The 25262-nt window shown below is 39.9% G+C and overlaps 1 protein-coding gene across 1 annotated transcript in view; it reads left to right on the top strand.

The window, feature by feature from the left end:
- The first annotated feature begins 167 nt into the window (after nucleotides 1-167).
- Arhgap21 (Rho GTPase activating protein 21) overlaps nucleotides 168-25262 on the top strand; it is a 42462-nt gene continuing 17367 nt past the window's right edge. Inside the window, exons 1-8 of the mRNA XM_050152644.1 lie at nucleotides 168-179; nucleotides 1640-1718; nucleotides 4094-4148; nucleotides 10305-12195; nucleotides 18824-18982; nucleotides 19100-19202; nucleotides 21818-21854; nucleotides 23946-24071. Coding sequence (XP_050008601.1) covers nucleotides 4119-4148; nucleotides 10305-12195; nucleotides 18824-18982; nucleotides 19100-19202; nucleotides 21818-21854; nucleotides 23946-24071 — 2346 coding nt within the window. The 5' untranslated portion in view covers nucleotides 168-179; nucleotides 1640-1718; nucleotides 4094-4118. The remainder of the gene's footprint in view (nucleotides 180-1639; nucleotides 1719-4093; nucleotides 4149-10304; nucleotides 12196-18823; nucleotides 18983-19099; nucleotides 19203-21817; nucleotides 21855-23945; nucleotides 24072-25262) is intronic.

Genomic DNA, 25262 nt, shown 5'->3' with positions numbered 1-25262 from the left:
TTTCTTTTCTTTTCTTTCTTTCTTTCTTTCTTTTTTTTTTTTTTTTGAGACAGGGTTTCCCTGTGTGACAGTCCTAGCTGCTCTGGAACTAGCTCTTGTAGATCTGGCTGGCCTTGAACTCACAGGGATTCACCTGCCTCTGCCTCGAGTGCTGGGATTAAAGGCTGGATTGTGCACAGGTCCTAGTCATCAGTGTCTCGTACATTCATTTCACTTTTCCTTACACATCTTTTCCTGTAGTTTTTTCCCCTTTTCTAGTCTTCTATGTACCTCCCCCCCCCCCACTCTCCACATGTTTTTTTTGTTGTTGTTGCTGAGATTGAGTTCTATCTTTCTTGAAACTCAGTGGATGTAGCTGAACGGACAGAACGATGAAACTTGATAAAATCTGGGCACTTTTAGTTAAGACACAGACTTGCAGTCTGTTTGCAATCTGTAGTTGAAGTTTGACAAAAAAAAAAAAAGTCTGGAAGTGCCTGATCAGGCAGGAAACCTACAGAATGACGGAGCTTCCCTGAGTATTGCAAGTTCCTTCATTTCCAAGTATCAGTGGGAGTGGTCTACTGAGGGAGATTTAATGGCTGCTTGATACTATATCTTTCTAATTTAATTTGTGACATTAATAAAATTAACTCAAAATCAAAGCTTAGCAAATACTTTAGAATATTTTTGTTGTTTTTAATGCATAAAGCAATTCAAAATAGAAATCGACAGCTTCTATATGCTTCTTTTAGTTCCCTTTGAATAAAGTATATTTTCAGCTATGAATAAGTAGTGAGTACCGCTGCTGAGATTTACTAGGCTGCATTGTAATTATCCTTATCATATTTAAAGTAACCCTTATTTTAATATCATTAATATGTATAATATGCATATTAGTATCTACACATGCAGAATTTCATTAGTGTATCACCTGTCATATTCCAGGTGTCACAGTTTTGAGACAGTAAGTAGGAGATAATGTGATAAGCACACAAAAAATTACTTTATTTCTATTTCCCATTCTTCTGTCCTTTTTTCCTTTTTTTGCCTTTTTATTCCTGTTCTTTTTTTTGAGTAATCCAATATTTTTCTCCATTAAAATGAAGAGTAAATTAATAGATTCAAAGTACAAAAAATGCACATATTCGTATTTAAGTTTCCTAGCACATTTATCAGTTATCTAGATATGTAGATTGGAAGAATACTGTAAGAAGTGAGGAGATAAAATCAGATGATCCTGTTGAACCATTAGCATCATCTGAAGTCTGATGGGAAGGGGAGGAGTACCTGGGGACAGGGCAACAGGACAGGAGCAGCACCTGGGGCCGTTGCAGTTTAAGTTCATCAGTATCAGAATTCTTACCTGGACCATTGCGGTACTTCATGAGAAGTTGGAGGCATCAACAGGTAGATTTATTTTTGTAACAGGTACTTAAAAATATGCAAGTATGTTTTAAAAATAAGGGCACATTGGGTATAGGGTGTAGTTCAGGTAGCAAGCAGTTTGACCCCAGCACCACTAGAACAACAAAGAGAAGGAGCAGTCTCGGGAGCTACTTTACAGTTACCCAAAGCGAATTCTTTACGGAGTTCCTAATGTGTTAGTTTGTTTATTTTTTCTTTCTATTTAATTATTCTTTGTAATTATTCTTTGAAGGTGACCGGATTATAAAAGTCAATGGAGAAAGTGTCATAGGAAAGACCTATTCCCAAGTAATTGCTCTCATTCAGAACAGGTAGGATTCTTGAAAACTGATTAATTTTTGTTAAAATCCTATAGAGCAAGTAGGTTTCATACAGTGCTGTGCTCCTCTAAGGGACATGGGTGACATGGAGCTTTCTTCTTCAGTGGATAATGTATCTGGTGTTTCCAAGCCTTAGCCCACTCATTGCTTAGTGGGCTTGCCAATTTGTAATGTTCACAATGTAAAATCCTTTGGGGTTGGAAAGCACATAGTATAGATAATATGAGTTTTCCACTTTGATTTGAAAGGACAAATATGTAATTTGCTTAAAATAAATCTGGAAATAAATGGGTACTTGGTTTTCTAAAAAAAAAAAATCTTAGTGAGATGCATATTTTTAATGTATTTTACCTGACAGTCTTATTGAATAAAATCATTAGCTTGTATTCCTTCATTTATTTTAACAATATCAGCAAGCAATTCTTTTTAAATTCACTTGCTTGTAATCTACAGAAGGATAGAATTTTGAGTCTTAAAGGTAAATACATATTTATAGAATAAGTATCTATAAGACCACAAAGACAATTTAGTCTTCTTTCTTTCTTTCACTCTCACACTTAAAAATTTTAAATAACTTTAAAAAAAAAAATCCGAAGTCAAAGAGGTCATGATATTGAGTTCTATCAAGCGTCACCATGACTCTAGCTCTGACTTCCAATCCTATTTCTTTTCTAAGAGGTTCTTCCGCAGTTCAAATCTATAACTTTTGGATTATTGAATGGTTCCTCTTTGCTTTCTTTACCTGTTTAAAGCTCAATTGAAATTCTTTATTTTCTAAAAGGTAAGATTGTGTGGGTATGTCTCAGTCAAAGACAACTTGAAGCATCTTCTTCCTCAGGAACACTGTCCACCCCGTTGGGACAGAGTCTCGTTCCTGGAGCTCAGCAGGCTCTTAGTGCTATCTCTTCACCACCCTAAGGTTTTTATCCGGGGTTCTAGCTATGTCGACAGCAGTTTGTGCCATAGTTTAAATTATTTATACTAATGTCCTAATGCATTGTGTTGTTTTTACAATGAAATGATATGATCATGATTAATTGATCTCAGAGTATTCTATTTGATGTTTTAATATTTAATGAAATTCCTAGAGAAGCCAAGTCTTTAACGTAGATATTGGAGGCAAAGCTTCTGCAGAGGCAGCAGGAGAGATGTACACATTCTTCCTTTCCAGTAACCAAGATCATCCACCTACACCAGCATGCCAGTATATAACCTAATTTCTGTTTTCCCCAAATCCACATAATTCCTCTATTATTGGTACAGATCTTTCAGAGTAACACGAGAATAGTAGTCTTAAAATTTCTGCCACAAGCAATTTGATACTGAGAGAAAAGCCTTTTATGATGTTAGTTTATGTCAGAAAGTTGCGTAGCAAGGGCAGAGCAGCCGAAAGCTCCGGGGCTGCAGTGACTGTCACTGCTGGGGACGTCTCTGTACATTATGTGTGTTTTTGACATCCTGAAATGCTGGAATGCAGGGGCTGTTAGATGTGTTTGCACCCGTGGCTCATTGGTTTACATATTTACATATTTATTAGCCTTTGAGGGTATCAAAGGGAAGCTGTGATAATAGGTTAAGATAGCCCCACGATCCTTAATATATCTAAATATGAATGCAGGCCATGTCACAGGGCTCATTTCAGCTCCTCTTGAGTTCTCTTTCCTCCCCTTTTCTTTCCTGTGCTACAGATCAAGCCAGGCTCTGGCAAATGGTCTCCCACTGCCCTGTGCAAACCCAGGGGCCGTCCCCAACAGAAACCTGCAGTGCCAGCATGAAAACGCTTTAAGCTGTACCTAAGGTTCTGAGATTAAATCCTAGTGATAAAACAAATAGTTGAGGTGATGCTGAAAACTAAAATTATGTTCACCGCGTCTGAGGCCAAGATGGAATTTTCAAAATTAGGAAGTTTAAATCTGCTTAAAATGTTAAATTTGAGGGGCTGGGATATAGTTCAATCCCCAGAACTTAAAAGTATCAAAGCAAAAAAGTCACTAGAAGAGTTCCTGGCTATTTTGTGTTAATAAATTTTAAGTTGATAATAAAAACCTATAATTTTGTCTTATGGCTCAAATAAGCAATAAAGACTCATATTCTGATATTTTTACAAGTTTTGTCCTAAAACTGTTTATTATGTAACACTTTATTTCTGAGTTAGCGGCATGTCATAAAGACAGCTCAGTTGCTTATGAACTATGGAAACTTACGTGGGGTGCCCTCTTTTGTATGTCACCTACCTCTGTGCGAACAGCTTCTTTCATATGGTTTGTTTTGAAAGTGATGGTTTAAAAGTGCTCCTAAACCAAGCGTTCTGAGTTAGAGTTTCTTGTCAGCTTCCTGCCTCCTGACAGTGTTGTGCTCCATTTCAGTGACACCACGCTGGAGCTCAGTGTTATGCCAAAGGATGAAGATATCCTCCAAGTGGTAAGCTTTCTCCAAATAGAAATTGTTCGTAGACATGAATATTAAGATGATTTTAAAAGGAAGAGGATTGCATCAAAAGAGGTTGCAGATCAAAACCACCCCCCCGATTGACCCTCTCAGCAGTGTGTGGCTGTGTGCTTTATAAGAGAACGAGAGACTGTTGTCCATTATTGGAACTAAGTGTCGTTCATGGGACTGTTTTATAATTCTTCATTGAGCTCCCCTGAAGCTGAGGCCTGAACCTTGGGCCTTGGGCTTGCTAAGGAAGCTCTCTGCCTCTGAGCTAATCCCCCAGCCTCCAGTTTCACAGGAGACTATTAATGTTACCATTTAGGATGAAATTCCTGAACAGTCGAGCCTAGTCGCATTATGGGTATCCTTTGACGCCAAGGCCAAACATCAGAGTGTATACGCAGATCCTTAGGGATTAGAATTTTTGTTTTTTGATGTGTAAATAAGAGTTTTTAGAAAGTAGGTGCTAACTTTTCTTATAACTGTTACTGTTTTGTTAGCCCTTTAGAAGTAAGTGTTCATTGTGAATGGACTCTGCAGCTTAGTGGGAAATGCATTTGAGTAAGTGAAACAGTGTGGGCATGAAGTGGGCATGTAGTCTAAAACACTTTCCTGAGTGCAAGAAGGGGTAAAGGATATCAAAAATAAAACTTTCGCTTGAAATAATGTTTTCAGTGGACTTGGCAAGTCATTAGCGTACAGGAAGTGGTGATGATCTCTTCTCAGTGGCTTGTTTTTAACTCACAGCTAAATTCAATAAAACAGGGATGTTTTATTGATGATTAATTAAAAACCCAGAGACAGATATTGGGGTTCAACCTAAAGGTCAGAAAGGCAAAACAGCCAGCCACTGGCTCTTAAGCCTCTGCCTTAGTCGGAAATGGCAATACTGCGTCCAGGAGTCCTCAGAATGAGACTGTGTCTGAGAGCTGTCTCCTCCCATCTTGTATTCTTGTCTAGGACTGGGATTAAAGGTGTGCACCACTACCACCCGGTTTCAGTGTGGCTACTGGGATTAAAGGTGTGTGTCACCACTGCCTGGTCTGCATGGCTGACCAGTAGGACTGTTTTACACTCTGATCTTCAGGCAAGCTTTACTTATTAAAACACAAATGAAATATCACTACAGAGGGACAATAGTTTGAATGTAACCCAACAAGATTTTAAACAGTTTTTTGTTAAGCAAAAGCATCAGTAAGGAGACCCTGAGGACTCATCTTATTTGCTGACATATAATAGATGAATTAGCTGATTCGTGGAGATGAGCCCAAGTCTCCTCAAGGCATACTGGCTTTCTTTAGGAATGGCTCACTATTGGTCACAGAATATTCTTCCTAAGTATGTGGACTAGGGCCTGGGAGACTCAACCAGAAAGGTGTAGGTAAAATGTAGTGACAGAATAGCATTAGTGAGTGAGACTGATGCTTCTGGTAACTAGACTAGAGGTGGAGGACTTTTCTCTAATGCTCTGTTGGCTCCAGTGCCACAGGGTGCTCTGTGATTTCGGTAAACCTGAAAGCGGAAGACTTGAGGATAGACCACCTTCAAAGCTAAGTTGTCAAGACTTGAGGATAGACCACCTTCAAAGCTAAGTTGTCATGAGCTTTAGTTACTTTTCCTTGCCAGCAGACAGTACTGCTGGAACAGTGTGGCTAGTATTGTCCTAAATTTCTAAGTTTGTAATTGAGTGCAGAATTCTGTGATAGATGAAGGATGGCAAACAACTTCATGCAGCTGGCAAAATAGCTTCCTAATAAGATCAGGAAGTGGTGTGGTGGTGCACGCCTTTAATACCAGCATTTGGAGGCAGAGGCAGGTGGATCTCTGTAAGTTCCAGGTCCCCTTGGTCTACAGAGTGAGTTCCAGGACAGCCAGGGCTGTTATACAAAGAAACCTTGTCTCAAACAAACAAACAAAAATACAAAGAAAAATTAGTAGAAGAAAACTAGGTCATTTTGCTGTATAATTCTTTACAGAAGAATACAATAAAGTATAGTGCAAAGCGTTGTAAGCATAGGGTGGCATGGCATACAGGTCTAGGCTCAGAACAAAGATTATGGTAGACCAAAATCTAAAATTTACTCTTGAAAATATTTTATAAATTACTTCAATCATAAATTTAAAAACATGTACCCTCAATGATAAAAGAAATCTCCACCTTTATATTTGGTCTTAACTCTGATTTTAAATTGTTTAGAAATTAAAAGGGTGCATATATAAAATATAATTGATGCATAATATGCATTGTTCTGTGAAGGACAATAGAATATGGCTTCTTTTCTGAAGCATAGTTTTTATGGGATTATGAACAAGCTTTGCCTTAATTAGGGTTTCTATTGCCGTGAAGAGACACCATGACCATGGCAACACTATAAAGGAAAATATTTAATTGGGACTACCTTACCGTTCAGAGGTTGGTTTAGTCCATTATGGCAGAAAGCATGGCAGCATGCAGGCAGTACTGGAGAAGTAGCTGAGAGTTCGACATCTATCTAGGTGAGAGAGTGAAAAGGCAGGCGAAGAGAGAGGGACACTGGGCCTGACTTGAGCTTTTGAAACTGCAAAGCCCACCCCCCAGTGACATACTTCCTGCAGCAAGGGCACAACTCTTGATGGGTCTATGGTGACTATTTTCATTCAGACAGAAACAAGCATCATTATTGGAGTTACTATAAATATGCAAAGAGAATCAAAGGGTTTTTTGTTTTTGTTGTTTGGTTGGTTGATTGGTTTTTAACCTTATATAGAAATATACTGTGTTTTGGTATAGATCCTGGGGCTTAACTATTTCAGAGGGGACCTTGAGGCCTTACATAGTACTTACATTGAATTTAAATTAGTTTTTAATTTTGAAGTATCCATTTGGGTTTAAAAAGAAAAACAACGTTAAGAGTAGCTACATAAGCAATCTTAATGATACTGAAATAATATAATTTCAGGTAAATGTTTTTTTCATACAGGATGACTTAATATTATCATAAAAGAATACAAATAGAGCCGGGCGGTGGTGGCGCACGCCTTTAATCCCAGCACTCGGCAGGCATAGACAGGTGGATCTCTGTGAGTTCGAGGCCAGCATGGTCTACAAAGCTAGTTCCAGGACAGGAACCAAAAACTACGGAGAAACCCTGTCTCGAAGAAAAAAAAAAAAAAAAGAATACAAATAGACACAATTACATAAGGACATAATTGCTTTGTTTTGCTTATGGGGTATTCTGTGCCATTTAATTGGTGCCCACTGATAATTTAAAGGTTCCCTGATGGGTACTTAAAGCACTGCTGTGTTGGACCATGATTACTTGTTGAAAGAGTTGATGCTGTGTAACCAAGCACATGAGAGGAAGCACATCGTTACGGTTGTAAGCAAGTTGGAATTATCAATTCTCTTCCCAGAACATAAAGTTATATTTTTATACTCAGTGTTCATTTGCCTAAAAAGATTGCATATTCTGATTCTATCCAAGCTACCTGTTCTTATGAATATATGTCTTTCTTTATGGAGCCCAGAGCAATCTTCAGATGTCATGGGAGAAAAAGCATTTTGTAGTTGTGAGTTCCCTGTCCCTAACTTGTTTCCCCAGTATTTCTTGGGACTAGTTTGGGCCATATATTTATGCTTTTTGGATTGCCACGTACAGCCCTGGGTTATTCTCCAGTACAACAACCTTAGGAATAAAATACTTGTTAATTCCTCCAGGGGTGGTTAACTGGTGAGACCATTTGTTCCCAAATTTAGTGTCCAGAATTTCTGTGTAGAAATTTTGGCTATATCTATAGAAAATAAACATTTAAAGTATTTTATAGCTAACGTTCCTCTCAAATTTGACTAAATGAGTTACCTTTGAATTATTGCAGAATGACCTTTTCAAGCATGTATAAAACCTGTGGGGGTAAAAATGGGCTTTTATGGGGAGTAAGTGTGTGTATGTTCTCTTCAAGTACAGTGTGTTCTATCTAGTGCAGGAGAGGTTTGCCAAAGCTTCCCAGTTTCCCTGACATTGCCGGCTGTAGGGACACAAACCCACTGCAGGAAATACTGCAAGAGTCCGTGAAGCTCTCTTAGGTCATTGGGGGGGGGGGGGGTATGTGTCACAGAAAAGCAGTGACATGGACTTAATTAATGTGAAAAAACTAGGCTTATTATGTCCAAGTACATAGCCAAGATGCATACTTCATGTTCACATTTACAGTGTTTATGCTATAAAAATATTACGGTGTGTGTGTTTATAAATTTAGCTTCGATTTCTCAACTGCATTCAAGACTGTTCTGTAATACCTGTTACTACTACAAGTTATACTCTGGAAGTGACTTTTTATGTCTAGTTGATAGTTATTTAATAAATGAATAAAAAACTATAAAAGACATTGTGTTGAAAGATCTTAAGTTTTGAATGAATAATCTATTTAAACCAAAGAGTTGTTTCCTCCCATCATATGGTGAAGTTGTCTGTAGTCAGCTGACAGCCTGTGGTTATGCTCTGATCTACCAGGAAGGAGGAGGGTGCACTATTTTAAATGCATAATAGAGGCATTCATTAGTCTGGAAGCAGGGATGAAGGCGCTCAGGGGAAGAGAGAGGCAGCGATGCTGCTCGTGTTGAAGGGAAGCTTGCACATTATCAGGTAGCTATGAATATTGGAGAAAATGCCTGTCAGGTCTGTGTGTCACTAGCTGTATTCTGCTTCCAAGAGTCAACGACAGATCCAATAAGAACCAGATAAGAGCTTGAGAATAAGATGCTCAGTGGATACTGAAGTTATTCTTACGCTCCACTGCCCTTTACTCTCTTGGTACCTTCCGGAGAAATCATTATAGATGTATTTTTAGCTTGCTGTTTCCAGCATCAGTATGACAACATGATTCTGTCTTTATATCAGTAAGCAGCTTCTACTGTGTTTTCCCATTTTCTGCTAGCTACAATTTACAAAGGATGTCACAGCACTGGTAAGAGATGCACAGTAGCCATTTCCTTGTTTTTTAAGTTATGTTCCATAGTGATTTGTCACAAGCCAATCTGTTACAATTGTAAGTTTGCTTACTCATACTAATTTGCAGAGCGTGTATGTAACACGTGGTTTTCCTTCCTCCTCCACCGTTATGTTTTGTTTGTACTCTAGAACTAGTGTTAAAACATATTTACTTGCATTTGTATTTTTTAACTATCTCACCCTCTCCTTAATCCTTTGCCGTGATGTGGTAGCTGCACGTGAGCTTGGCAGGCTGTGTAGTGTGAGGGCGGGTGTGCTGCCAGGCAGGAGTTACTCATTTGATCGGGGTGACAGTCGCCACACCTGACTGCCCAGCTGCGCATAACCCTGTGGGGCGTCCTTGAGCTCTGTTTGTGTGGAGCTTTTCTAATTAAATTTTAGTTCTTAAAATTTCGAAAGTATTGCTAGATAAATTTATAAATTATAAAAGTCAGAGCTGCATGCATGCTTCTTAGTAATTGAAGTGCCTTGAGAAAGGCCAGTTTATCGAGTAATGTTTGCTGAACTTAAAATAAAAAGTTTATATTTAGAAAGATGAATTATCTTTTTCATATTTTTTGTTCTTAATATATGCTACCTAATTTCTCAAATATGCACATTCAGTGACTTTAAATATGAAAATATTTAGCATGGATGTTTAGGGACTTATTTTCCAAGGTGATTTTTTAAAAAATTCTTTATAGTTAATTGACAAGCCATTTTAGTAAATGTTAAATTTGCTATAGTATTACCACCTTACACAACAATGTATTTGGGTGAGACTTTTAATATTTTGATTTTCTTCCCTTGCAAACATTTAGAATTTTCTTTTGCTGGGATTTATTAGACAGTCATTTAACCTGTTGACTGCCCCAAAATCTTAAAGCTTAAATGGAGAGATTTTAGAAATGGCGTGTTATCTCTGATTGGTTAGGAGCAATATTATAGGTCTCATGAACCTCTTGGAACAATTAATGATTGCAGTTTGTATGTGTGGCATGTTCTATAGTTTATTCAGTTTCTTTAAGGATAATTCTTGAGGATATGCAGTGCTGTGCTGTGCTTTGCATGCATGTCATAGTAAGCATCATTCAGGGTAAGGTAGGGCTTACTTAGTCAAATAATGAACTACAAACATGAAAATTATTTGTGATACTTTTCTCTGATTTCCATACAGGCATATTCTCAAGATGCCTACCTGAAAGGCAATGAAGCTTACAGTGGCAATGCCCGTAACATACCTGAACCTCCACCAGTTTGCTATCCCTGGTTGCCATCCACTCCTTCAGCCACGGCACAGCCCGTTGAAATATCTCCTCCAGACTCCTTACCGAACAAACAGCAGACCAGTACACCGGTCCTGACACAACCTGGCCGGGCTTATAGAATGGAAATACAAGTGCCTCCATCACCAACGGATGTTGCAAAGTCAAACACAGCAGTGTGTGTTTGCAGTGAAAGTGTGAGGACTGTCATTGTGCCTTCTGAGAAGGTGGTAGACTTGTTATCCAATAGAAACAACCAGTCAGGTCCTTCGCATAGAACTGAAGAAGTAAGGTATGGTGTAAGTGAGCAGACCTCTTCAAAAGCAGCATCAAGAACCACATCACCGTCATCAGTTCCCACTGCCCACCTGAGTCATCAGACCACAGGCTCCAGATCGCTGGAACCTTCTGGAATTTTACTAAAATCTGGAAATTACAGTGGACATTTAGAAGGAGTCTCAAGTAGTAGACCTCAAGCTGTGGATTCTCCCTCTGTGTCTGTCAATCACTATTCCCCAAACTCCCATCAGCACATAGACTGGAAAAATTATAAGACTTATAAAGAATACATTGATAATAGGAGGTTGCACATGGGTTGTCGGACAATTCAAGAAAGGTTGGACAGCTTAAGGGCTGCATCTCAGAGTGCAGCGGACTATAACCAGGTGGTACCCACCCGCACTACTTTGCAGGTACGACGTCGAAGCACCTCTCATGATCGAGTGCCCCAGTCGGTTCAGATCCGGCAGCGCAGTGTATCTCAGGAAAGACTGGAAGATTCTGTGCTGATGAAGTATTGCCCAAGGAGCGCGTCTCAAGGAGCGCTGACTGCGCCACCTGTTAGCTTTAGTAATCATAGAACTCGTTCATGGGATTATATCGAGGGGCAGGGTGAAGCCACAGCCAGCGTCAATTCTGAAAGTCAGATGCCTGACTCAAATGAGGAACGAAAACAGACATATAAGTGGAGTGGATTCACCGAGCAAGACGATAGACGAGGTATTTGTGAACGACCCAGGCAGCAAGAAGCTCACAAACCTTTCCGAGGTTCAAATTTGACTGTGGCCCCTGTTGTTAACTCCGATAACAGGCGACTGAGTGGTAGAGGAGTGGGGCCTGTTTCACAGTTTAAAAAAATCCCACCAGACCTAAGACCACCACATTCCAACAGAACTTTCCCAACTACGAGTGGGATGTCACTGCCACGGGGTGTTTCACAAGACAGGTCCCCACTTGTGAAAGTCCGAAGCAATTCTCTGAAAGCGCCTTCTGCACCTGTCTCCAAACCATCCTTCAGCCAGCACTCACTGGTGTCCACGAAAGACCAAAGGCCCGTCAATCATCTGCATCAGCATAGTCCACTGAATCAGCAGACATGGTTCAGACCTGAAAACACCCTCGAGCACCAGCTGGGGACCGAGATGTCCCCATGTTTACCCGGAACTTCTGCTAAGACAGGGCCTCAGCTCAGTGAGAACTTGGGAACTTCAGATTTAGAATTAACCACCAGTCCAAGGAATGGCGATTTAAACTTACAGGAGGCTGAAATTCAGCAGCCAGATGTGCTAGATAATAAAGAATCTGTCATCCTAAGAGAAAAACCTCCATCTGGTCGCCAGACGCCACAGCCTTTAAGACATCAGTCTTACATCTTGGCAGTGAATGACCAGGAAACCGGGTCAGACACCACCTGCTGGCTGCCAAATGATGCTCGCAGAGAGGTTCATATAAGAAGGATGGAAGAAAGGAAGGCTTCAAACACCAGTCCGCCTGGTGATTCCCTGGCTTCCATCCCATTTATAGGTGAGCTCATTCAGAGACGCTCCATAATGTTGACTATGTAAAAATGTTTTCAGAAAAATGGGATTTATATTCCGTAAGCACAGACATTTTAAACTGCTTTCAAAGCATTTTAAGTGTTGTTTACTTGTTTGTTTACAGTGCTGGGGATCAGACCCAGTGCCTTATGCGTACTAGGCAAGCGCCCCCCCAATGAGCCATAGCACCCCTCTCTAAATATTAAGTTTGTGCTTTGGTCAGAGCCATTGCTTCTCCTCCTTAAAATTATTTCCATTAGATATTTTCCTTTAGAAGTAAACTTATATCTCATGTTTTTTTGGAGACAGGGTCTCAGTAGGTAGCCCAGGCTGGCTTTGAACATATGGTTCTGCCCCTCCACTGGACAAGTGGGCTTATAGGTTCTCATAATCTCTTCTTAGTTTTTGTTAAATCAGTTTCTACCATCTGTGGTCAAGAGACTCAATGGCCAGTTATACCTAGTTGTTGATCCAGGCATGCCCTTCCCTGCTACGTCAGTAGTCAACAGCTGCTGGGTCATAGAGGCGGGTGCAGGGAGGGACAGACTCCTGGGCAGGAGCTCCTGTGTTGTCACCCACACGGGGGTGGGCCTTTTATGATGCAGCTGCCTTTGAGTCACTCGTGCTTCTGTAGGTAGCCCCCCACCCATTTTCCTGTAAGTAAACCACTGAGGTTTAAAAAACAAACAAACAAAAAAAAAAACAAAAAATAAGAGGTAGGAAAGCATTGAACATTAGTAATGAGCCCTGCATCTGAGCAGTGTGAAGCACGCTGTAAAGAGGGACCGTGCATCGGAGTGCAGAGGCCTTGCTTTGACACCAAGGCATGGTCTTACAAGTTTATGAAAGGCTCTCCGTAGCTTTGTAATGTAATTTGTCAGTTTCTTACATTTTTCTCTCTAGAGACACTTTAAGCTGTTGAACAATTGAACTGTCACGTAGCAGTATCCAAATCAGCTTAAAAGAGTCAAGAATAGTGTCAAGTTTTTATAAATTGGTTATTTTCATTGTGAGGAGAGTTTCAACCAAAATTATACCCACATTCAAGTTTGTATCCTTACTGCCAAGCCTGCTGAATCGTTCTTGTTGTACATAGAATGTAATAGCTCACCTACGTTGGTAACTGAGGACTAATGGTTTGTATGTGTGTGTTCTGCAACCTGAAGCTACATTTCACGGGTCACTGAGATCTTACCAGAGTGACAGCATCACATTTTTTTTCTGCATTGTGAGATGTTAGAATAAGATGACATGGAATATATTTAGTTTTTAAGTGCTGGGAGATAAAATGAGAATCAACTGTTTATTAAAAAGCATCCATTAACTAAAATACAGAGTAGTTGTCTCTATAATTCTGTGTATACGCATATTAATGAAAACAGAGCGTCTTACTGGATTATTCAGTAAGAACAAAATGCTCAGGGCTGGAGTGGCGGGTGGTTCAGCAGCTAAAAGTGCTTCCTGCTTTCCCAGAGGACCTGAGTTCGGTTCCCAGTTCGCCCACACCAGATGGCACACAACTGCCTATAACTCCAGCTTCAGGGGATCCATCTGATGGCCTTCATGGTACCCGTACATGTGATATATACTCACATGGATGCATATACAAAATAAAAATTCAGCCAGGTGGTGGCGGGGCAAGCCTTCAGTTCCTCAGTTGAGGCCAGCCTTGTCTACAAAGTGAGTTCCAGAACAGCCAGGGCTACACAGAGAAACCCTGTCTTGAAAAACGAAAAACAAAACAACAAAATCAGACTTTGTAAAGAGAATAAAAGTGCTCACTGACTCCCTTCGTCGTTTTGAATACTTCCTGAGCCTTTCTCCTAATTCCTACAGAATACATGTGCTTTAGCACTTCTAAAGTTACACAGTGTAACAGCCTCTTAAAGCCTACTCACGTAGTCTGTGGTCATGTGGCACTAGTTAAACAGCACCAGGAGTAGAGGCCGAGACCTAAGGTTCTTTGACTGTTCTCCCACTGTGGAAAACTGTCCATCCCATGATCAGTCTCCCAGAAGTTCCCAAGCTTGAAGTGGGCAGCCTGGCACCTTCTGAGTTATTTACAGCATAGCCCAGCATTTATAATACTTCTGCTTGAAGTAAAGACACTGAAAGGAATATAATTTTAGTATTCATCTGATTTTTAGAAAATAAGCTTTCTTTTTACTTAACATATTTACCCTTTTTCTTTGCTTTCAGCTTTTTGATTAAAAAATCTGTTCTTGAAACATTAGATTCCAAAGACCTTGTCATGTTAAGTAGAGGTTGGAGAACTTTTATGTTCATTTTTTAATTCATAAAACCTCAGTACTTATTACTGGGCTTTAAATTTTATCCTACATGTTTTTCATTACCTATTGGTTATATAAATACACATTCTAGGGGTGGTTAGGATAGATAACAAGATCCAAGTGGAGGGAAGAGAATGTATGCAATGCTCCCCAAAAAGCTTTTAGAGAACACAGATTCCATTAGACTGTGTTACTGAGAATTGTTTATTCAGCAGCCAAAGAAAGCAAAAAATGTTAGCTTACATGAAAAATAAGTTTTTGTCTTTTTACTGTAGCAGTCTCCAAGTCATTAATATATTACTAGATGCTGGGAATTTCCTAGGGTTAGTAGATCTTAAAAATACTTGGTAGTACATTCTTTTGTTTGGATTATCTAATGGCGTCAGTGTACTATAAGACAAATTTTGGTATATGTTGACCTGTTTTGTGGTACTTTATTCAAATGTTAAGTAACAAGAAAAAAAATTAAGGCTTGCTTTTGTGCTATCAAACCTAGAGGTCCTGTTATTTTAATAATGCTTTTTGTTACTTGAAAACATTATAGATTAATGTCCTCACATATCAAATGCCTTGTCTTTTCCCCCAAATACCAATGTAGAGCCAGTTCACTTTATTTAGCTGTCTGTCAGGCAGAACGAAGGTCTTCAGCAGGGGTTTCAGCCTGTGCATCATGATCGCTTTTGGGGTCAAATGACCCTTTCACAGGGATCACATGTCAGATGTGTTTACATTGATAACAGCAGCAGAATCACAGTTATGTAGCAGCAATGAAGTAAAATGAAGATAATTTTATGGTTGGGGTGACCACAACATGAGGAACTGCCTTAAAGGGCCACAGTATGAGGAAGGCTGAGAATCACTGACTTACAGGAAGAAAATTCTCCACGTATTTTATTACACATTTATTTAACTTGTAACATCAATCTTTTACTACACAATGTGGGAAAAATGCCAACATTTCGTTTTTTATTTTCTTATTTTTTTTTTAAAAAGAAAACAATCTTTTTTCATTTTACGTACCTAACCCAGTTCCCACTCCCTCCCCTCGTCCCATTCCTTCTACCTTCCCTCCCCCCTACCTCCCATCCACTCCTCAGAGAGGGTAAGGCACATTGCTTTGAGGAAGGACCAAGGCCCTCCCTACTATATCTAGGCTGAACAAGGTATCCATCCAAAGAGAATGGGTTCCGTTAAAGCCAGTACAAGCAGTAGGGATAAATCCTGGTGCCACTGCCAGTGTCCCCACAGTGTGCCCCAGCCACTGTGTTACTGTAACCCACATTCAGAGGGACTAGTTTGGACCTATGCTGTTTCCTTCCCTGTCCGGCTGGAGTTGCTGAGCTCCTATTAGCTCAGGTAAACTGTTTTAGTGGGTATCCCCATCATGGTCTTGACCTCTTTGTTCATATTCTCATTCCTCCCACTTTTTAGCTGGACTTTGGAATCTCAGTCCAATGTTCCAATGCAGGTCTCTGCCTCTGTTTCCATCAGTCTATGGTGACATTTAAGTTATTCATCAATTTGACTCCAGGGCAAGGCCAGTTTGGGCACCCTCTCTATTGCTTAGGGTCTTAGCTGAGGTCATCCTTGTGGATTCCTGGGAATTTCTGTAGTGTCAGATTTCTTGCTAACCCGTAATGGCTCCTCTCCATCAAAGTATCTCTTTCCTTGCTCTTATCTCTGTCCTTCCTCCATCTTGACTATCCTGTTTCCTCAAGTTCTTCCCCTTCTTCCCTTCTCTTCCCCTTCTGCCTTTCTCTACCCACCTCTGTGCTCCCAATTTTGTCAGGCAATCTTGTCTACTCCTTTCTAGTTGGAGCTATATATATTTTTCTCAGGGTTCACCTTGTTAATTAGCTTCTCTAGGGTCATGACTGTAGGCTCCTTTGCTTTACAGCTGTGTCCACTTATGAATGAGTATATACCATGTTCATCTTGGGCATATACCCAAAGTACGCTCAATCATACAACAAAGATATTTGTTCAACTGTCTTCATAGCAGCATTATTTATAATGGTCAGAACCTGGAAACAACCTAGATGCCCCTCAGCTGAAGAATGAATAAAGAAAATGTAGCACATTTACACATAAGAGTACAGTTCAGCGGTAAAAAACAATGACATCTTGAAATTTGCATGCAAATGGATGGAAGTAGAAAAAACATCCTGAGTGAGGTAACCCAGACCCAACATTTCCTTTTTAAATCAGAAACTCTGGACTGAGAGCGAGGAGAGCCTGCATAGGACCAAACTAGGGTCCTATGTACGGGTGACAGTTGTGTGTCTTGGGCAGTCTGTGGGGCCACTGACAACTGGACCAGAATGTATCCCTACTGTTTGAACTGGCATCTTGGAACCCATTCTCTTTGGAGGGATACCTTGCTCAGCCTAGATATAGTAGGGAGGGCCTCAGTCCTGCCTCAAAGAGATGATGACTTTTAGATAGCCCAACAGCTACTGGTTAGCGTATAGAAATGCTGCTGTTTTGTATGTTGATGGCTACTTTTGTGTCCTGCAGTATGACCAAATTTATTTACTTGTAATAATGTAATGACAGTTATGTTGTTCTTGAGTTTTATTTCTAAGAGAGGGTCTCAGCGAGAGCCCTGGATGAGTTAGAACTCTATAGCTGAGACTGGCCTTGACCTTTTTATTCTGCTGTCTTTACTTCCTGGGTGCTGGGATTAGAGGTGTGTGCCACCATACCTGGTTTCATGAAGAGCTAGGGATCCACCCTATGCCTTCATGCATGCTAGACAAGCACTTTACCCCCAACCTATGTCCTAATAGTTTTTTGATGGAGTCTTCATGACAGATGATCACATGTACCTGCAGTGGGAAGGCGGAGGGTGGGGAGAGGCGGGTACTCAAGTGTGTTCCTTATTCGGTGTGAGATACCTCCCCATCAAGTGTGCTGCCCACAAAGGCAGGTCTTCTTTCTTTAGTTATGCCTTTTGGAGACACCACCATAGACAACCCCAGAGAGTGTGTTTCCATGACGATTCCAAGTCTAAATCAAGTTGACAGGGGAATATTAATCATCACAATAATCATGGTACCTGCATGATTTTTTAAAAAATTTTTAAAAAATAAAAAGAAATGTTTTTTGGTTGTGATGGTGTTGTCATCTCTTAGTTGGGCCTTCTCTTGTTTTCTTTAGTGTGACTAAAGGTTTGTCAATCATGCTTATCTTTGCAGAGAATTAACCTTTTGTTTCTTTGACTCTTTGTATTTATTAAAGGATTTATTGCTTTTGGTTATATAATAGAAAAGTTACAATTTTTCAAACATTAGTTCTTTTTGCTAAAATACTGATCACTAAAATGATTGAAGATTGTTAGAATTTGCTCAGAATTAGTGTTTGACCGTCTGAACCAAGTGATCAAAATTCTGTTTTATATCACTGTAGTTTATTTGTAAAGGATTCTATTATGGGACATCTAATCTTATGCCTTATAGTTCTGCCCTCCTATAAAATTTTGTTTAGCCTAAAATACTAGAAAGTAAATCGTTGATGTTTTTACAAGAGTAAGAATTTAGAATGAAGTTATGGCTCACTAATTGGAAGACAGGTGCCAAGCAGGCAGGGCCGGTGAGGCTTGGTTTAGATGACACCATTGAATTCTGCTGTCTTGCTCTCTTAGTCTGTAAAGTCATGTTTCAGGATTTCATTTGTTTTACAGGAAGTAGGATATGTAAACCGTTTATACGTATTAGCACATAATGAGCCCATTAATGTTAGCTGTCATGCATGTATACAGATTGGTTTGACAGAAGGTGACAGACGTAGAGATGGTGAGAGCTCACAGCACAGAGTTTCCCATTTCTACAAGTCTATCTGCACACAGCTAATGGGAAAATCATGACTGACACCTGTCCTGGAAAGAAGGGACCTTTTATGATTTACATAAAAATGCCAAATAGATTAGAATGTCCTGATAGACTTCTTCTGGATGTTACATACTGGACTTTGTTATCTTGTTACACAAGTTAAAGACTTGTGTTGGGGGGAGTTGACAGTAGACTTGAAAAAATCAGTTTTTACATATGGCTGATTATTTGCTTTGGTCCATTTAGGGTCTTATACCTACATGCTTTGCTATGCTTGTTTTCATTTACACATTGTTGTGGGGAATTATTCATTTTTATATTTTCAGAGTTATTGGCAGCACTACAGTAGTGGTTGTGTAAAGTGAATTTTAATAGAGAGCTGTGTCATTTTATTGGTGGTTTGATGACTGCTAAAACCTTCATTTGGCCTTTTTAGGCACAACAGTCGACTATGACAATTTTAAGGTTCGGTAATTGTTTTCCTTCCTTGCAGACGAGCCAACCAGCCCTAGCATTGATCATGATATCGCACATATCCCTGCATCTGCTGTAATCTCAGCCTCTCCCTCCCAGGTCCCCTCCATAGCAACAGTTCCTCCCAGCCTCACGACTTCTGCTCCTTTGATTCGACGTCAGCTCTCCCATGACCAAGGTATGTTTAAAGTGATTCTGCACTGTACCTCACAAATACCGGGCAAACGGATCTTTTTACCATTGAAAGAGTCTGAAAGATCATTTAAAAAGTATGAATGCTGGGTCTGAATTGCAGAATCTGTTGGACCTCCCAGCTTAGATGGCCAGCACAACTCAAAGACAGAAAGATCAAAATCCTATGATGAAGGGCTGGATGATTACAGAGAAGACGCAAAACTGTGAGTCTCAGACGTATTGTTTTAAATGTTTTTATGTAAATGGTATTCATTATGAGTTTAGCTTTTAAGGTTGTCTTATTTTTAACTTTGACATCAGAAATGCAAATTGAATAGTATCAAAGTAGCATCCAATTTATTTTAGAAGTAATATTTTTATTTATTTATAGCAACATGCTTTTATGTGTCATAGATATAAGATGCTATTCCTCCCCCAGACTCGTAGCTATTAATAGTGGTTTTACATAATGAGGTAGGGCTATTACTCATCGTGATGATGTGTTCTTTCAAAATTCTGCTATTTTTATTTTATTACTTGAACCTTCAAACATGATTTTCTAGTTCCTTTTCATGTGGGTATTTTTATTGATACATTGTTTGGTTCATGGATTAGTTTAGGAAATGTTGACAGCGTTTATCAGTGAGCAATTCTTACGTCAGTTTGTTTAATGTCCTTTTAGGCTTTCATCAGATTGTCATTTGTATTCTAATACAATTAGTTCTTCTAGGACTAGTCGCATAAGAGCGGTTCCTCTGAGATACGGCCAGGGCACAATGTTCCAGCTCAGTAGGAGTTTTCCTCATGATGCCAGGTTGGATATGTGAGCCATTGCCACGCAGTTCAGGCTTCTCTCTACACGGGCTGTGCACAGCTTTCTTCAAAGATGGCAGCACTACGTGTTTCCTCACTTATTCAACACATGTACAATGTCTTAGACAATATTAACTCCCCATTGCCTTCTCTTGTCTCCTCCATCTCCTGCTAAACTCCTTCTCAACTAAACTACACTCCAGTGTCTATGTCCGTGTGTCCCACTGAGTTCAGTTAGGGAAGCATGCCTGAGCAGGTGTGGAGTTATTTACCATAGCACGAACAGCTTACCAGTGGCCACACTCATGAACAAAATGCCTCCTCCTCCCCGCCCACCTGCTTGCAAGTAGTGGCTCCTCCTCACTTTCCGTCCCTCACTGGTGCTAGGTGGTGACTCTGAGTTTGTCACAAATCCACCTTGTGTCCCATGTGTGTATTGGGGGAGGGAGACCGTGAACTGTGATGTTATTTGAATTATGTAGCTAGTGGTCTACTCTCTATTGGCCTTCAACTGCTCTTCTTTATTTTTACCTTTTCTTGAGAGTAGTTAGTAATTCCAACGTCCAGCTCATGTCTGTGTCTGGTTTTATAATCTTCCGTATCTTGAAACTGGGTTCTTTTTTCTTTTGAATTGTCTTTTTTTTTATTACCATTGCCATTTTTTATTGAAAGCTAGACGCTACAGATAGACAAAAATTTGGGTTAATTTTACAGTATTCGTTCCCAGGCGTGGACATAAACTGTGAGACAGGCTCTCTCCAGGAGTTTAACCCTTTCTTTATAGCCTACTGGTAAACAGTTTCAGAGTCTCCTGGTACTTTTCAGGAAGGAGTTTGTATACCTGTTTCTCATTGCCTTCTTGGTTAAGGTGTTTTTTGAGAGAACAATGATATATTTAGTCACATCTTAAAAGTTTAATTATTTTGAAGAATTAATACTGACTTGTCTTCTGAAGCCTTTTCATTGACAGCATTTGTTTCTCCCATTCTTGAAAGCACTCAGAGTGTGGGTGGATGAGTGTATGCAATGGGGTGGGTTAAGGGGTGGAGTGGCTTAAGAGGGAGTGTCTCTGGCCTTCATGGGCCTGCAGAGAGTTGATCATAGGCAAGAAGTCTGGTTTACCATTAACTCAGTAGCCAGTATTGGTTCAAACTTTTGGAGTCCGACTCTGAGTGGTTTATTTTAGGCATGTTTAAGCAAAACACAGTTTAGTGAAAACTTTAGTTGATTATCAGCTCAATCCTGCATGCACAACAAAACATACATAAACCTATGAAAATTGGACGTAACTACATTGAAAACTCTTCGCTAACGTTCAATGGGACACCTTCCATAAGGATAGCTTCTATAGATTGAGAAAAACCAGTTTTCAGTGTTCTGTGGGTGGGGAGTCCATTGTCAGAAAGTCTCAGACTATGCAAAGAGTCAGCAGGCTAGGAAGCACGTCTGCTTCCGCCTTCTGGGCAGAAAACAGCATTCCCTCTCTTGAAGGAAGAGCTCTGCATTCTTCACATTCCAAGTTCCCCAGTGCTTACCTGCCTCCTGCTGGTGGAGGGCACAAGGTGTGGCTGGCACTACCTGACAGCTTGCTGACTGCTGCCTTCAAGGTCCAGGGTTTTCATTAGCTGCATAGGGCAGATGAGCTGTAGTAGACTGCCCCCTGTAGGTAGCAAGCCCAGAGGTAGCTTTATCCTTTGATATAAAGAAATATGGTTGTTTTTTTTTTTTTTTTTTGATTTTTTGAGACAGGGTTAAGAAATATGTTTTAAAAAGTTGCACATTTAAAGCAGAAAAGGCAGAAACAGCTGACCTGGCAAATGAAAGCTAAGAAAGCTGTTATCAATGAATTGAAAATGTACATGTTTATAACTTAGCTTTTCTTACTTATATTGAACAATGAACATATCAATAGCATGATTAGGATGAAATGTCAAGTCGTTAATTAATGAAAATTTAGTTGTAGTAGTCAGTTCTTACATAAAGAGTTTTAATACTTACTACACTTATTTATATACTTCTCCAACAGATCCTTTAAGCACGTGTCTAGCCTGAAAGGAATCAAGGTCAGTATTTAATATTTTTAAGATACCAAGTAAATGATCAATGTTTTATTTACCTTAGTTTACTTTAGTCCATCAAAGAAAAGTACGTATTTTCTCTTTTGGGTGTTTTGTATTTAAATGATATGACTTTTTAATCCACGTCCACTGGATTTGAAAGATACCTGAATAAGTGGTTTTAATCTCTAAACATTGTCATCAAGTATATAATGCCTTACAAACATTGGACTGATTTTTCTCATTAACAACTCAAGGCCCAAATCAAAATGCCAAGCAGCCCTTCTGTATTTTATTTTCTCTTCTCAAAATCTACCTGCTGCTTCTAACCACATCTGTACCGTCTTTACCCTTCCTCGTACTTCATTGAAAAATTAGGGATGACTAGACAGGAAAACTTTAATTTGCTGCCCCCGGAAATGGCTGGGACTGCATAGTTATTTCCTTTCTTGCCTTTTCCTTAAAGTCTTTGTGCTTGGAACATGGCCTTGCTGAAAGCCAGCAAGCACCCAAACTTCTGTGGTACCCATCCACACTTGCTTCCCCAAGCCCCATCCTCTTCTGCAAGGGTAGTCTTCCCGGTCCTTGTTTACTGCAGCCATCATCTACTGTCTGTTACCCAGAAAACTCCCGGAATCTGTGAACCTCTCTACCACTCCCATTTTGTACTTTTTATATAAACCTTAAAAAACACGTACATGGTCTCTTCCCCTCAGTTCACATACGTGAGAATCATCACTGTGCCAAGGTTGCCAGTGACGCTCAGCTTCACAGATGATGGTTACCTGGGTTTTTAACTTGATACAACTTGTCAAGAATAGTTCCACAATTCCATCTGCTGCTGCTACTTCGTCATCTCTTCCTTTGTGTGAGTCTTCTTTGCTGGCTCTTCTGCACAGTTAAAATTTTGGAATGCCTAACGCTAGTTTCAGTCTGTTTCTGTACACTGATTTCCTTGTTGATTAATTCAGAGGGCTCACAGAATCTGTTTGCTAGCCTTGGCTTCCTCCCAGAACAGCAGCTCATGGGAGCCACTATGTAACCTGACGTCTTCATCCACATATTTAGTAAGCAGTTCCAGGTTTGCATAGCTCTTGATTACCCTTAGATGGTTTATCCCTTCTCTCCGTCTCATTAATTCCACTTTTATTCTCCCATTTGCTCAAGACAAACTGTTTCTTCTGTTTCCCTCCTTGACGTCAGACTTGTCTACTCTGTGTCTAAGCCATAGCCTCAGTGGTTCATCCCTCCTCATCTTCTCTCCAGTCAGGCAGTCATCTCTGCGTGGTTGTCCCTTGAAGAGAAACCACTCTCCATGCAACAGGATGGTCTTACTCTCAGGCTTCCTTCCCTTTCTACCACAGACAAAAGACCAGACCAACTTTTCCTTAGCTCTCTACATATTGAAGTGATAAGTATGTGTTCATCAGCCCATGCATTCTTCCTGAACTTTCCATCTCTGGCCTGTTATGGTGCTGCTGTGGCCCCACCAGCTTAGTCATCCAGTTCCCAGTCCCTCCATGTCCATTCTCCAGAAGCACCCATCACGAATGGCTAATTTCCTCACTTCTGTCTCCAAGTTTTTGTGTCATTTTGCTTTAAAGCAGGATCTCATTGTATAGAATAGGCTGGCTTTGAACTTACTTTGTACCTCAGGCTGGCCCCAAACTCGTAGAGTAGACATAGATTCATTTTTTGTACACCCTAAGCTCCTCCTATTGCATCCTCTTGAGTGCTGAGATTACAGGTGTCCCCACTAGACTTGGCTTCTTGTTTGTCGCCAATCTGTCTGTCCGTCTGTCTGTCTTTCTGTCCATCCGCCTTTGTGTGTGTGTGTGGTGTATCCAGCCCATTATCTTTTTCTGCCAAAATGTGACTCCATTAGACTAACGAAGTCACACTATTCTGTAGATGGCTTTTAAAAAACAATGGAAGCCAATTTGCCTTTTACAAAAAGGGCTAGAAGTGTTTCTGGTATGGTTTCTAACGCCAGAACTTTCCACAGTGTTTTACTTAGAACATTAAATATGACATTTTGCCAGCACAGTTTCTGTGTCTAACTATTTATATTTAGTGTTCTCTTGGCTCTCTCTGTAGATCACGGACAGCCAGAAGTCCTCAGAGGACTCTGGATCCAGGAAGGATTCTTCCTCTGAGGTCTTCAGTGATGCTGCCAAAGAAGGGTGGCTCCAGTTCCGACCTCTCATCACCGATAAGGGCAAAGTAAGTGCACTTTCTTAGCTCATGTGATCCAGAAATGAGGCCTGATGAAACCTCTTACACATATGAGGTTGTGAGGCTCCCAGGCATTCCTAAAAAGGGAAATCTCATCAATGGGGTCATTTTCTGCTTCTCATCTTGAGCACCAGCTCCATGTGGAGTATACTGCCTTCCAGTGTGCCAGTGTGAACAGGAAATCGGGGTCTAAGGAGGAACTCTGTCTCTTTCTACCAGGATGGGTTATCAGAGAGGCCTCTAAGTCACTAGATAGCACTTCTCCTTACTGGCATCTAAAATTATTTAGCCTAGTTCTTTTTAATTTTTGTTTCATTTCATTTTATAAACACTGAATTATATGAATATGTTTAGTGGTATCAACATGGTGCTTCAGTAAATAGAAGCCAACCCAATAAAATCTTTGCATAAGAATTATTTTAGTGTTGTGAAAAAATTTAAATTTGCAAACATCCTTGGATATGGATGTTCCTGCTTTACCCTGCAAAGCTGATAATTTTGGTGATGTCATTTTCTCTCATTATGTGCTGTTTCAGGAGCATTCCTTCTGGGGTGTTGATCATGCCCCTGTTTTAAAACTTGGGTTTTACTTGTATTATGGTTTTTGTTTTTCCTTTGTTTGTTTGTTTGTTTTTTTCTGGTCAGAGATACAGCTTAATGGTAGAGCACTTGAACACTGCTCTGGATTCAATCCCCTAGTACCAGAAGGAAAAAAAGTATATTATTGGATTTCTTTCTTTTAGTTATGAAAATTTCTTTGCTATTTTTGTGTTCCTATAATCGTTATTAAAAAATAAAAGCAAACAGTTAATGGCCACTTTTAATACATTTCTGTAGCATGTATTTGGGTTTAGTTGTTCATTTTGCCTTCCCATCTGAAGTTGATGCAAATACATTCCCTAATTGGTATATATGTGACATTAAAAAAAAGTACTACCTTTTGTTTTTTAGCTTTTTATCGATTCTTTGTGGATTTCACATCATGCATCCCAATCCCATTCATCTCCCTGTACCTTTGTGTCCACCCTCTACCCTGCTACTCCTTCCTATCCCCCTCCACAAATAAATTTTAAAAATAAGGAAAGAAAAAGAAAAATCTCAGTGTGGGAGCTGTCCTGTCACACAGTGAGTCACAGTTACCCTGTGGTCCATAATTTTACTTGGAAGTGTTTGCTGCAG

This window comes from Alexandromys fortis, unplaced genomic scaffold (genome assembly GCF_014885135.2).
Source record: "Alexandromys fortis isolate MF-2015 unplaced genomic scaffold, M_Fortis_MF-2015_v1.1 scaffold_54, whole genome shotgun sequence".
Classification (NCBI taxonomy): Eukaryota; Metazoa; Chordata; class Mammalia; order Rodentia; family Cricetidae; genus Alexandromys; species Alexandromys fortis.
This window is presented reverse-complemented; position numbering and strand designations above follow the sequence as displayed.